Below are 15,278 nucleotides of genomic sequence, written 5' to 3'. Positions count from 1 at the left end.
GTCTGACGCAGGTGTAAATTGACAGGGTCCTTAAACAAGCCTACATTTTAATTATCTGAATATATATATATATATAAAATTTTTTAATGTTTAAAGATAACTATGTATAATTATATAATATATTGATATAAATATGTATAATCATTATATATTGAATTATTGTTATATAAGTGGCTTTCTCAGAAAATATTTTATTTGCGATTAATTAATCGGGACACCATGTAATTAATATGATTAAAAATTTTCGATTGACAGCCCTAATAATTATACATATTATATACTCTTCACCCATCTACTGAGGTACTTCAACTTGGAAATTAAAATTCCTTGCATTTGAAGGACGCATACTTACGAGCAAATTTGCGTCATTATTTTTAGACATTTCCGTTGAAGCGAAGTATTGTGGGTTTGAGTGCCCACGAATGAATTCCCATGATAGATGGTCGCATTCAAAGGCTGCAATCGAAGTGTTTACTCGCTTTTCTAAAACGAGACAGTCTCGATGACGAATGCGGCCGACAAATGCGACCTCCGGAGGACGCAGCCTTCCAAACGAGACACAGCCATAGTCAGGGATGTAGTGCAGGGTATACGCAGGTATACGACATATACCCACTTCTTTATAAGTCTGCATTGCGTATAACCACTTCTAAATCCCCTCTGATGCGCTTCATTCAGTAGTGTCCTGCATTAGTCAAAAACAAGACAGACCAGTACATGAGTAGCTAATCCAATCGCAGCATTTCCCATTAATTGACTAGTCTAATTTCCCCGCCACAACCGAAAATATTTTTACACTTCTCAGTCTCAAAATAACATCAAATAAAAGGCTGTGTTTTGTGCTCTCTCTCACACGCCAGTCAGTTCCTCGCCCGTTGCTGTAAACTCACGCACTCACAGATATCTGCACTGAAGTATTCTGTCTGTTATTTGGTTGAGGACGATGACAAATCTTTGAGGTAAGTACCGTTAACTCAGTCCTCAACATTGCTGTTATGAGATAGGGAGTCAGGAGAAGGCAATCGGGGGATGCGGATCCAAATGTGGTTTTATTGTAGGTAAACACATAAGTAACAAAAGGTAAACACAAAGAAAAGTCCACGATGGGAATACAGGAAACTTAAACACGATGAAACAGACTAAAACACGATGAACAACTCAGAACTCGGGCAGGGAACACGTACCAGGCATGACAACATTCCACACACGAACACAAAGAAAAAACCCCTCAAAGGGGAAATAAACATAAAACTAGAAAGCACGGGCAGGGGAAATATTCCAGGCTAACAACATACAACGAACGACAAGGAGTGGAAAGCAAACAGGGTTTATAAACACAGACACAATGAAGACTAAACGAGACACAGGTGAGAACAATGATGAGTGCAGGCAGTGAGGGAGGCCGAGAATTGTGGGAAATGTAGTTTAGGACAAGGACAGTGAAACACGGGGCGGACAACAAGGAAAACGTGACATGGAGCGTGAACGGTGACGGGTGAAATGGAAAACACGGAGTAGACAACGAAACATGATATGAACGTGAATAGTGAGACACAGAAAACAGGGTAGACAACAGAGGAACGTGACAATTGCGAATAAATCACTAACATATGCGAGTAAATTACTCACTGTGCGACCAAAAAACGTCTGTTATTAGCCACTGGCAACAAGTAAAGTGAGGCATAATAAAATTATGCCGCACTTTCAATAATGAAATTTACATTTCACTCGCCAGTGATAGAGTTGTGTAGTTTCGAACACCGAGTTCCTCATACAAACCGGTGAAACTGGATTCAGCCTCGTCTTTCCCTGCATGCTGTCCGATGAGCGCGGGAAAACGCACTTGTGTCATTCAGTTGTGAAGATGAATCACTTCAAGCGTTCTTATGTGCACGCCGTCTACAGATACTTTCGCCAAACTCACGTGCAAAATAAACGAGGAATAAACGTATCATTTTTTTTAACGCAAAGGATTCCAGTTTCAATTAATGGCAATGTATTGCAAATGGGGGTTATTCACGCAGTGCAGCAGTGAGACAGAATGTCCTGCTCTATTTCTGTGGAGATGATCAAATGCAAGAAACACAATCTCAAAGTCTTCCTTCATGAGAAATATGGGCCTGTGCGTTAATCAGAGAGCCTTAAAATAATGTGTGAAAGTAAAGAATTTAAGGCAGAAATATTTTACTATTGCACAATAAAATATAATATAATATAATAGCTATACAGTTTGGCTGGGTCATAGTGAGTTTGAATGGTAATTAATCATCATATTCGTTAAACACCTAAAACAGGCAAATAATCATCATAATCACAATTATTTGTTTGACAATTAATTGTCAGCCCCTAATTTTCATTATTAGGTTCCCACCTTGTGAATTGTTTTGTTAATAATATGTATGAAATTTCAAACAGAGTGACAACAGCATGTCTCATTAGTAAAAATGCAATTTCATGACATCATAAAAATGTATAGAATGTGAAATGTTAAAATTTTTAAAATGTTAAAATGTGATTAAAATCATAAAGCAAAATCAAATAAAAATTACAATATACTATATTGTGTGAATATATATGAAGAGGCCCCCTCTCTCATTTTGCTTAATATATTTTTTTGTTACATTGTGCAAGTGTGTAATGAGGTCAAATGTTTGGCGAGTAAAAACTAAAATCTACTATCCAATGACGATTTTTTTCTCCAACATGATCGTAGAGGGTTGTTAACTAACATTAAATGTATCCACTGCATTTATACACTACTCAACACACAATTTATCATCATCAGTGTACAAGAGCAAACAGATAATATTACTACCGAAATTAGAATCATGATGATTAATGTAAATTAACGTTAGTGTTACTTGGTTAATTGGCATAACGTTACTCTGCTTACACCTTCACTAGCTACATATCATTAGCAGTCTCAGGTAACGTTAAAAGATAAAAAGCTGAAACTGACATCACTACTTTGTATCCTGCTTTTCAGAATGGTTAGAGCACGAAATTGTTAAAGCTACAGTAGGTAGTATTTATTCATTGAAAAAATAAATTCTATAAACATGATGTCTTGTTAAATGGGGCCCTGTGAGAGATTAGTTAGCGCCACAGACTCTAGCTCTGAGTGAAATATGTGGGTCGGGCAGTGTCAATCCAGCAAATTTTAGCCAATCGCTTTTGGCGAGGCAGGCCTTGGCTCTGTTTGTGAACAGCTGTCAATTAAACCTGGCTGGGGGTGAAGAGCATCATGGATATGGGGAAGAATTGAGGGCGCTGTTTCTCAATTCAATTTATTTCAAAGTTGCCTACTGCAGCTTTAAGAGCACAACACTTTTGCTCTCAAATGCACCAGATGGAAGTATTTAACTTTAAAATTGATAAAAGTTTCCAGTATTGATTGCAAAATCTGCACCTCTTCTGTGGCTAATATTAATGTCACAATGATCCTTACTCAGTGAAGTCAAGCAGCAGAAGTTAAGTGACAGTGTGCAAATACTATTGGCCCAATTGGGGGCCATAAATTAAGAGTATACCAACTTCTCCAGGCAACACTACACCACTGACCATAGTCACACACTTGGCAGCAGAGGAGAGAGAGGAAGGACAGTTCTGAAAACAACAACTGGAAATTGGATAATGAGTTGGAAGCACAGTAGCATTTGGCTCAATTAATAGAGCCGGAATGCCCATCACTACTTTTTTGCCTCAATGATGTTGCATAAATAGAAGATTTGCAAATAATCATAAAACCAGTTAACCACGTGTTTTTCTCTGATGGTAATCTAACCATCAAAATCTCACACCGCAGCATCCGTAATTCATAAATTGCATTTTTCCTGTAAAATTTACACTACTGACAGTTAGGATTAGGGTTGGGGTTTGGGACAGGGCATAGGGTTAATCAGATGTGCATTCCTGTTGACAGTATTACATATTTTTCAACTAAAAACAACTCACTTTTTGTGCCCCTCTGTGCACATTTCACAATACATTCAACTACACGTCTGCTTCAGCCATTGGTGGCAGTGCTTTGAATTTCAATAAGCACAGACCAGTTTGGGCTGAAGAACTTTCAACCTACTGTTGCCGAAATCACAGTGAGATCAGTCTGGACTGTGGTGAGGCATAGCTGAATGGAAATTTTACCAATTACGTTCAATGTACACAGTGTACACTACCAACAACTTCAATGACAAAAGAAGAAAAAAACCTTCTCATTGATTAATCCATTAGCATTATAACCCAATATTTTATCCTGAGAGTAAATACCTAGATTGTTCCACAGATTGCAGGCAATAGTTTTTGTCACCTAAAAGAATCTGATTTTGTCCCCAGTGTCCTCTAAGCTTCTTGTAGCCTCAGTCTTAGCAAGATGATATATCTGATAAGGTGCATTTTTATCACTGTATCATTCCAGCCCAGTGAAGCTCGGGGAGCATTTAGCCCCACAGGCACATAGATCCTGAGATAACCACTTTCTGCACTCTGAAACCTCAGCTGACTCTTTCATTTCCCCTGAACTAGGTCCAGTTCCTAGCGGCTAATCAAGCTAATTAGACACCTGTCATCTATTATAAATAATGAAGCATTGAAAGATGGTATCACAAGAGCTAAACAACGCTCACATTTGACAATGCTTTATTTTGAGTGTGTCTAAGGGCTGAAAGTTCTTGCTATTGGCTACGCAGCTGATGCTAGTGTGGTGTTGTTACACTGTGAGCTATCGCTGACAACAGAGAACAATTTTCTGTTGATATTCAAACTAAAATCACGTCAGGAAACTCATTGACTTTTAAGGCATAGTTCACAAAAAATGTAATTCTTTCATCATTTACTCACCCTCATGTTGTTCCAAACCCATATGACTTTCTTTTTTCCATGGAACATGAAGAGAAACTTTGAAGAGTGTTGATGCTGCTCTTTATGCCATACAATGAAAGTGAATGGTAAACATTTATTTTAGTGTATTCAGTTGAGAAAGACAGACATACAGGTTTAGAGCAACTTAAGGATGAGTAAATGATGACAGAATTTTCATTTTTGGATGAACCATCCCTTTAAGGCAACTACACAGGTGAAAGCTCTTCAGAGGTCTATCGAAGATGTGTGAGTTCCACTGAGAAGACACACAAAACGCTGTTTGTTCCTGAACTCGCTCTGACATGAGCTGTTTCAATGGGACTCTTTGGAGTCTGCCTGATTGACATTCTGTGGACATTTGGCCTGACTGCATGTCAACGTGATGAAAGGACTGATATGCGCTGAAAGGAGGACCAGGGGGCCGGATGGGACCAATGCTCAGAACAGACATAAAGGCTTGTGATATGGCAACAGCAGAGTGGTTCTTAAAATAATGAATATATGAAAGAAAAAAAGAATCATACATCCTATTGACAATGTTTGTTAAAATTAAAAGGATGCGACAAAGGGTTTCATTAAACTAGAAAGACTAGAGGATAAATATTTATTGTCATGATGACAGACCTTGACTGGTTATTTGAACTGTGACTAGGAGGCCAGCAAATTGCATGCAACTCAGTATTCATTTACACAACTGAAAACTTTTTTCAACATTAAATAAAAGGTGCATGCATTTCTTGATGATTACTATTGCATAGTAATTTTTCATGCATTCTTTCTTGGTCTGATATTACATTTGAAAATATAGGGCCATGCCAATTCTGAACAAAAGCTGTGAAGAGGATGTTCTGTTTACAGTGAACATACTGCATAATGGCAATGCATTGCAAATGAAGGAAAAAATCTACCATTCAAGCAATACAGCCATTCTCATATTAAGCACAGTGCTACAAGGTTCACATTCCCATTTTAGCAAATGTGAAGTACTCTACACTCTCTGTGGAGCTTGAGAAAATTCAACTTTTTGGTTACACTTTATTTTAATGGGTCCTTGTTACAGTGTAATGACAAAAGTAATTACTGATTATTACTAATTAACAATGTGTATTTACTAGGTTTAGGGTAAGGGTTTGGTTTTGGGTTAGTTTCTTGTTATTACGCATAATTGATTATTACTATTGAATACATGGTATCTAATCTGTTATTACTATTGTAAATACATGTAATATGTGTAACTAGGACACAATAAAATAAAGTGTTACCAACTTTTCTATCATGGAGACTTTATCACTAAAGGGGTCAATATTGTGCTACCAGCCTGACTGCATTCTAATCATAATTCCTGAAACATATATATATTTGTAAAAAAAAATCACATGAGTGCAAATGCATCTAGCTACACAAGATTAATTACATCCATCATTGCGTTACAAAATATTACAGACCACAATTCAAGGCAAAGCATGTTGCATTCTCAAGCATTGACGCAAAGGGCACTTTACCGGAACTTAGCATAAACTGACAACTTCTACAGTCAGATTTCACTTTCAAGTCAATTGCTTTCATTGTGGAGCAACAGTTAGAAAGGATTCTTGCTGAGAATTAGTTAGTTTATAACATAAGAATGTTTTTAGCTATCTTCCTGAATGTAGTTCTACACATGTAGTTTAATGGCACAGACATTTTAAGTTAACTCTAATACCCCTTTGAGTTTTGAGGTTTGTTATCACAACAGCAAAGCAAGAGCACACATTAAAAATGTTCAACAGGGTCATACATTTTCAATGCTTCTGCCAAGCATTCTCACCTACTTTTGCATAAAGTTTCTGGCCCAACTGTCCTCTCACAAACACACCTATACAGTGTCTTGCCATAGTCTGCTAAAGGGTTAGTTCACCCCAAAATGAAAATTCTCTCATCATTTACTCACTATCATGCCATCTCAGATGTCTATGACTTTCTTCTGCTGAACGCATATGAAGATTTTTAGAAGAAAAACTCAGCTCTGTAGGTCCATACAATGCAAGTGAATGGGTCACAACATTTTGAAGCACCAAATAAGGGCAATGTAAAGGTACTCCAGGAAACTCAAGTGGTTCAATTAAGGCAGGGGTCCCCAAACTTTTTTCTATGAGGGCCACATCATTTTTCCTTTCTATAATGGAGGGCCGTATTCTAACAGAAAATGGCATGGGCAGGAGTGATTTATTGTGGATATTTTATTATGATTTTAAATGGATTTACAGTATTATGCCTCCTAATGCTAGATTAATGTATTACTTATGCACCATACATATCAAGTGATATATAGCCTATTAAAAGAGCATTATTACTATCGTAATGACATTTTTTCATATTCATTGCTATTGAAATCAAATTATTTACTTACTCATGCGTATTAGGCTAATCAGTGTGAACTATGTCCCCTTGACGCGCCAACCATCCTAGGAGCTCTGTCAGTCGTGATGCTGGCCAGCTTAGACCAGTCTAGATCCAACTCTTCTATCGTTTGGCACACTTTACCAAAAATATCCTCCCCTGTCGTAGTACCTTTGAGACTTGTTAGGGCTGCCAGCTCCTCGGACACTTCAAAGTTTGAGCTAACTCCGCGAAGAAAAATGAGCAGCTGTGCCGTGTCCTGCACGTCATTACTTTCATCCAGCGCTAATGCAAAAAAATCTAATTCTTTCACTTTTTCCTTCAGCTGGGCATATTATACCCCAGTTCTTCAATTCGTCTGGTGATTGTACTTGCGGACAGACTCACCGCATTTAAGACATCTTTCTTATCGGGGCACACCTCCTCCGCAACAGCATTCATACATTTCTTTACGAACTCACCATCACTGAATGGCCTACCACAGGTTGCAATCAGTTTAGCTACCTGAAAGCTAGCTCGAATGGATGACTGGTTCAACTGGGTTTGCCGTACAAAGGTATTTTGCTGAGAAGATAGTCCACTTTTTAGCTTCGACACTTTGTCTGCTCTCATTTGGCCTTGTAAACTCGCATACTTGTCTCTGTGGCGGGTTTCATAGTGTCGGCGCAGATTGTATTCTTTGAACACGGAGACTGTTTCTTGACAGATGAGGCAAACAGCCATTTCTTTGCATTGAACAAAAAAATAATCACTTGTCCACTTTTGGTTAAATACCCTGCATTCTGAATCAACTTTTCTCTTTCCCAACCGTTTGGCCATTTTGTTGTCACTTTAAATTTTCTTGCTGGATCGCGTGCACCCGCTCGATCACGATGGAACGTTAATCCGGGTGAATCTAACAAATAATTTGCCTACTTTAATAATTATAACTAAGGGAAATTTTATTTTGAAAGCCAATATGTAATATCAAATACAAATATGATATGATTAAAACATATTTAAAATTAAATTGTAAAAATATTTCTCTGCCTGGCATTGTTCAGAGGGCCGGTCCAAATGTGGGGGCGGGCCGTATTCGGCCCGCGGGCCGTAGTTTGGGGACCCCTGAATTAAGGTCTTCTGAAGTGCAATGATAGGTGTGGGTGAGAAACAGATCAATATTTAAACCTTTTTCCTTCACTTTCACTTTATGCTTCTGTTTTTGATTATTCACATTCTTCATGCATACCGCCCCATACTGGACAGAGAGGAGAATTTATGATTAAAAAAAATGACTTAAATATTGATCTGTTTCTCACCCACACTTATCATATTGTGTCTGACTACATGGATTTAACCACTGGAGTTATATGGATTACTTTTATGCTCCCTTTATGTGGCACCCATTCACTTGTATTGTGAGGACCTATAGAGCTGAGATATTATTCTAAAAATCTTCATTTGTGTTCTGCAAAAGAAAGAAAGTCATACACATCTGGGATCGCATGGGGGTGAGTAAATTATGAGAGAATATTCATTTTTGGGCAAACTATCCCTTTAAATACTATACCCCACTTTCTGCCTCTGTTTCCACATGCACACATCAAAAAGCCAGAAAAGAATCACTTTAGCTATGATACAATGAATAATAAATTAAATGAATCTGTTTGAGCTGCTCTAAACGATTACTGTAGCTCCTCAGAGACACAGCAACTTAGGCGATGGGTTCAGGCTCCTATCTAAGAAAACAGAGGGGTCTATACTGCTGTGTGCATTCAATTTATGCCATCTATGTGACTTTAAAAAATACAGTGTGGGAACATGATGTTTAGAGCATTCTTACTAAGCAAACAGCAAGGAATACGATCAGATTGGAACATTTAAAAATGAGGAGCTGGAAATATGTCTCATTAGAAAAAATTACTAATCCCTTGCATGTGGCATCAACAAATAAATATAAATGTATCCCTATAATTTTCCTTTGTTCTTTTCAGAATGCCTGCAGCTATAAAAAATTAAGAAACACAAAAAAAAAAACAATTTTCTATTTCATTTTCACAGTATTTTAATATCTTTTATGAAATGGCTGTTTTATGCTCTTTATTTAAATGGCTTTATGACTAATACCCTCCTTCGAATGAACGTTGACAAAAATAGACCCAAATGGCCTTGAAATCAGAAGTTTGAATTGTATTGCTGTTATTGATGGTCTATAATTTTAAACAAAATATAATATATTCCAAGATTTATTTTGCATTTATAACAAACAAAAACACATTTAAAGATGGTTCTCTAACTAAAACACAGATTTTCTTTTGTTTTGTTTCTGAAAACCACATTCCATGTCTTCTAAATGCTAGTTGCCTGCTGCGAGATCTCATCAAAAAGTAACAAACAAGAAAGAAAAGAGGAAAGAATCTTCTCTATAGAAAACTCAAGGTATTCAGAGTGATCAGAGAATAATAAGGCAGCATGCACAATCACCCTTATGAGTGAACTCTCTGCAGATGTAATTACCTCCATAAAATTACTTTCACACTTGAGTTTTAAAAGAAAATACAGACTCAGCCTTGTTGTGCACGTTGTGTGTTAAACTTTGCTTTGATAGCCTCCCTCTAACGAAATCCTGCATTGTGATCCAATAAAATCATCCCAAGGACCCTTCTGAAATGGCAAACATCGGTTCAGCTCCAGTTTTTGTGCTCAGCCAGCATACTACGCTTTGTAGCTCTGAGGCTCATTTAAAGGACACCATTGATGTGTACATGAGAAGGTTCTATCACAAATAGGCTATTCCTGTGGGAGAAACTATAGCCAATATGACCGGGTAAACAGTCAACTGTAATGGCATATATGAATCTTAAATATATCAAATATATATCAGAAGACTTTTTGCACAGCAAGGGAAGTGTTACACAGTTGTGTATCGCTGGCAAGAGTTAGCACAAACATGGAAAGGTTGTCTGTGTCAATCTTAGACATCAAAGGGCAGCGGTTCTGAGTGACAGCAAGCTGAGCCAGGGGTAAGGATGTTGTCTAAAAATGTTACAGTAATATTAGCAATATACAGGATACGGAGGCCTACTACAACATATGACAGAATATATGGTATCTGATCTGTACTTATATTTATTGCATGAATTGTGATGAATAAATGCATGCATCTGTTTTGTACTATTTAAAAATTTAGAATGTAGAAGAATGCTTGATTGTGATGAGAAGGAGCATATCCTGTCTGGTGAAAGCTCTGATTGCAACATAAAATGCTGAAATATTCCACTGATGTGTGTAAATTTCATGGGACAACCTCATGTGTTCTAAGACAATTTGCCTGCTGTTTAGTAGTTCCACCAGTATGTTGCCTTTATCCCACCATGGAATAATAAAAAGTACTTTATATCTCACAATTGTGACTTTACTTCTCGAAATTGCTTGTAATTGTGAGCTTATATATTGCAATTGTGACTTTAATTGTACGATTTTCATTTATAATTATAAACTATATAATAAAGTCGCAACTGCAAGGTATAAAGAAACAATTACAAGAGGTAAAGTCGCAATTATGGGGTGTAAAGTGTGACAATTTCTTGTAACTGCAAGTATTTATTTCACAATTGTGACTTTAATAGCGAGAAATAGGCTAAAGTCAAAATTGCATGAACTGAAATAAAATCGCAATGGTGAAATACTGTATAAAGTCACAGTTACAAGAAATAAAGTCGCAATTGTGAGGTGTAAAGTGTGACTATCTTTGTTGGAATTGCGACTTTATATCTTTACATGCAGTATAGACAGTATGCTTGTTATAGATACTGTAAACTCACTATTACAAAATATAAAATCACAATTACAAAAAAAAAAGTCGCAATATCAGGTCTATCAGGTTTATATCTTGCTATTGCAACTTTCTCGTAACTCAACTTTATATCTTGCGACTCTATTTGTTGCAATTTTGACTATCGTAATTAAGAAATAAAATCGCAGTTGCGAGACATGTAGGCCTACAGCCAGAATTCCTTTTTTTCCTTTCCGTGGCGGGAAAGGAAAAAAACACATGACACCTGTAATATATAATCTTGACTTTATTCTTTATATATGGAACTGGATTTAATATAATACGTGAAAACAAGTTTAAAATGGTCTAATATGCTAAATGTATGCGCTTTCTCTTTAAATGCCTGAGGTTACTCTATAATCTCATAGCAGTCGTACTGAAATAGTAACGCAACAAGCTTGCTTCTTGGAAACAGGTCGGATGCGCACTGCAGTGGTTTGACTTCAGCACGAGTGAAACAGACATCTGACATATAAATTCATACAGAACTTACAGGCATATGTCATGGCAAAGCTGCTTCCCGTGTCCACCATGTCCACCTGAGGTACCAGTTTAGGAACATCATTGTGTTGAGAGAGCGCGAAGCGGAAAACATCATATTCGTGGGAGTCGGTTGGAAACAAACCTCCTGTCGAGATTAATAAAAAAAAAAAAAAAAAAGGGATTTACGAAAAAAGACGAGCAGGGTGCAAATATTGAAACAGGACAAACAGTAGGCTACCATATCCGGTAGGACGGAAACTTTAAATCGTCGTCATGTTTCGGTAATGAACGATAACCGCTAAAAAAAAAACCTACTTACCTATGTTGATATTACTTGGGAAACTTGAACATGAACACAACCCAAGCAAAGCGATGAGGAAAAAGGCGAAGCTTTGCCACATATTTTCTTTTGCATTGGAGAAACTGACAAAAAGCCAAATTCTAAACATATATATATTCCAAAGTCTTTGTCTCCTCTCTCACAACGAGTCCATGGTAGTGACACAGAGCCAGCAGAGCGCACAATGAATCCGAGCTGCGCCGGCTGCTTTGCGCACAGTCAGTCCTGTTTGTTATAAAGCTGGCCCTAAAGAAGCGTGTCTCTGACAGCCCTACTTACGAATGAAGAGACTCTGTAGTGTCAGCAGAAGGGGGTAAACGGGAATCTTGATCGCTTTCTTAACAACATCACCGCGCTCTCGGTAGGTCGTCACACTAGTCAGAGAAGCAGAGCAAATGCGTGGATAACCTCGAACACCAGCGCAGACTGTACCATTTTCAAAGCAGCTCATTTCTCTCCAGCTGATAAGGAGTAAGATTATTATAAGCTATATATAAAATAATATAATTATATATCACTGATTCTTGAGATAAGGGACAAAGCATGTTTAAAACATTTTTTATTATTTTATTATTAATAAATCATAATAATTATAATTTAATACTAAATTAATTTAAAATGGATACGCTGAGTCAGCGCCACGATGAAACACAAGGAACGATGCTTTTCACTGGGCGAACAAAGTGCATATAAATGCATAGGCTATATAGAGTAGCTGAGACTCCGCACCCCTTAATTATTTATTTAAAGAAGACTATATGATAGCTAAACTGTATGATCATTTAATATCATTAGCTATACATACGGCAGAGAGAGAGAGAAAAATTTAATAACTTGCTGCCGTGCACGAATATCGTCTGTATAGCTACATTGGCTGCTCATCCTTGTCTCCTCTTCATCTCTGACACCCAAGGGTGCTCTCGCCCGCACCACGCGATGTGTATAGTAAGCTACCGCACATGTTGTGTTGCTGTACCGTTATCACTTGCGAGTAAAGAGCAGCCTTCCCTTTGATTGGTGAATGTCCCCAAAGCGCAGTTTCCACGTGTCTCCTTATTTTGCGCTCCGCGATAACGGTGAACCTCGTTAGATTAAATGAATGCTTGTCATTAATTGCGACTCCAGGGGTGGTAGTCAGCGTCTTTACTCACTGAGCTACCCATGCAGGCCTCCACGAAAATGTATTTAAACTTTGGTAACCAAGACAATTTGCCATTTTATTTCAATATACTTTTGTCTCTCCTTCTGTTAAAATAGACTAAAATAAAATTTGATAAACGATTAGATAAACTTTGTTAAACTTAAACTGAAAATCAGGAAAATCAAAAGACAATTTGATTGATATGTCATGCATTATAGGCTAAATATAGCCTAATACACAAATATAATTTACTTATGCTGCTACAGAGTGACAAAGATTTCAAACCAGTGGCGACATGTGGCGTAGGCTACATAGGCGGTTGCCTAGGGTGCGCACTCTAGTGACGACTGTACATCCCTCTACCCATTTATTGAGCACCAATGTGTTTATATTATAATCGGATTCTTATTTTATGTGAACAAAATGAATGAAAAAAATAACCAAATTATCAGGTGCACGGTGCACACGGCAGGAAAGAAGCACAAAGAAGAGGAACAGGGGAAAAAAAAAGAGCAATATAATGTCATGTCAACTGTTGATGTTTATTTGCTACGTTGAAATAGCTTATTTAGAACCTCTTAACTGGCACAGACACTGAGGGCCGTATTTTTTTTATTTCATATTTAATTTAAGTTTAGTGCAAGTTAAGTGCAGTGTATTTAAGCTTCTATATTGTTGTATTAATTTAAATTATATTGCTGCTTGCTTCCACTTCACCAAAACAATCCTTCTTTTAAAAGAGACCATGATTAGGACTGTAGTATAAAGCATTCATGCTAAGCACCCGCTAACGACACTTAGAGCACACTCAACTGCAGACCAGGGCAAACTACTGTCCACAGATTGATTTATCAAGAACGTTTTTTAATTAGATCTTTATTAGAGCTTTTAATATGCTCAGGGTTGCCAGATAATAGATGCAACACCCCAATCAAAAATGTATACATGCACAAATAAGAAATATTTCACCTTATGTCATACTTAATTTATGCAATCTGGCAACCATGTATGTGCTTGTGTGCGCTCTCTCCTCTTTGAAAAAAATAAAAAATAAAATAAAAACATAGCACTCAATAGTGCAATATTCTACTCAAAGAAAAGTGTGATGCAGCCACTCCGTGTCCATTCGTGAGGCTGTGTGTGCTGTTTAGTGCCAATTCTGTGAGCAAAAACAAACAAAAAAAAAAAACATAAAAATGCATATCAACCAAAACAGATGTATACATAAATTAGATAAAGAAGATAAATAATTGAAGAAATAAAATAATTCTATTTTTGATGTCATCGGTCAGGAAAGTTCTCAGTATATAAGAAAGGATTTACACTTTTTATTATTAAAAAGGCTGCCATTCCTTGCATATGCGACACTGTGGATACCTTTTAAATATCTCAGCTAACAAACCATGTAAGGGAACACAATTTGTTTTTCTTCTTAAAATTGACATTTAATCACTTCATAACTTATATCTTACTGTAATTAGTGTCAACTCTGTCTGACACACTAAACGCATGCTATTTTAAGTTGATCCATCCTAGAATTTTAAGTCTTTAATTATCTAATAATGATGTTCAGTAAAGGAGTTAAGTGATACAATCATTCTTTACATTTCTTTTCTCTGTTTTCACACTCTTCGGAACTTTCAGAAGGATTTGACAAAATTGAATGGTTTCCATCTTAACCATTTGTAGTACATTGTCCTCACCAAAGGAAGCTGCCTCTATCACCTAAACAAAAATGCCAAAATGTGTCCCACAATTCTAACAGAAATGATCGTAATGGGAATGACGGAGTTGACATATTGAAGCTGATGTGACCACACAGACTTAAACATTGTTTGTTTAAAATATGAACAAATATAAAACTTACCAGACCACGTGTCTTACTATTGCATCCGCAATGAGCAGGAAGTGGAAAAGGGGTACTCAGAGTTATAGCTGACTATGACTGATTTATTCAAGATTATAAAGAAATCTGACGGAGTTGATGCAAAGTGAGGACACAACCTTGATGCAGTTTTTTTTTAATGAAAAATATAATTTAAAGTTTACTTTATGTATTTCTTGATATCTTACAGATCCCTATCTTTCATATGATATTTATATTTATAAATTTGTTGCATTTTTAAACACTTTGATTGGTGGTTTAACATTGTGACCTCAAGCTGGAACAGATGTAGGCCTATGTGTTCATGTTGACTTCATACTTTTTTGATAAAAAAATAAATTTAATGACTTTTAAAATGTCAAGTGGTGTAACCGAACTA

At 36.8% G+C, this 15,278-nt stretch overlaps 1 protein-coding gene across 2 annotated transcripts in view; it reads right to left on the bottom strand.

Annotated features, from left to right (window-relative positions):
* The window catches only part of LOC127625265 (glutamate receptor 1-like), an 84,503-nt gene extending 72,274 nt beyond the window's left edge, over window positions 1–12,229 (bottom strand). For both annotated transcript variants that reach the window (XM_052100444.1, XM_052100442.1), the window contains exons 1-2: window positions 11,853–12,229; window positions 11,544–11,678 (exon numbers count right to left, since the gene is read on the bottom strand). In XM_052100444.1, coding sequence (XP_051956404.1) covers window positions 11,544–11,678; window positions 11,853–11,982 — 265 coding nt within the window. In that variant the 5' untranslated portion in view covers window positions 11,983–12,229. The remainder of the gene's footprint in view (window positions 1–11,543; window positions 11,679–11,852) is intronic.
* Window positions 12,230–15,278: the final 3,049 nt, after the last annotated feature.

The sequence above is a fragment of the Xyrauchen texanus genome, chromosome 31 (assembly GCF_025860055.1).
Source record: "Xyrauchen texanus isolate HMW12.3.18 chromosome 31, RBS_HiC_50CHRs, whole genome shotgun sequence".
NCBI classification, from domain to species: Eukaryota; Metazoa; Chordata; class Actinopteri; order Cypriniformes; family Catostomidae; genus Xyrauchen; species Xyrauchen texanus.
This window is presented reverse-complemented; position numbering and strand designations above follow the sequence as displayed.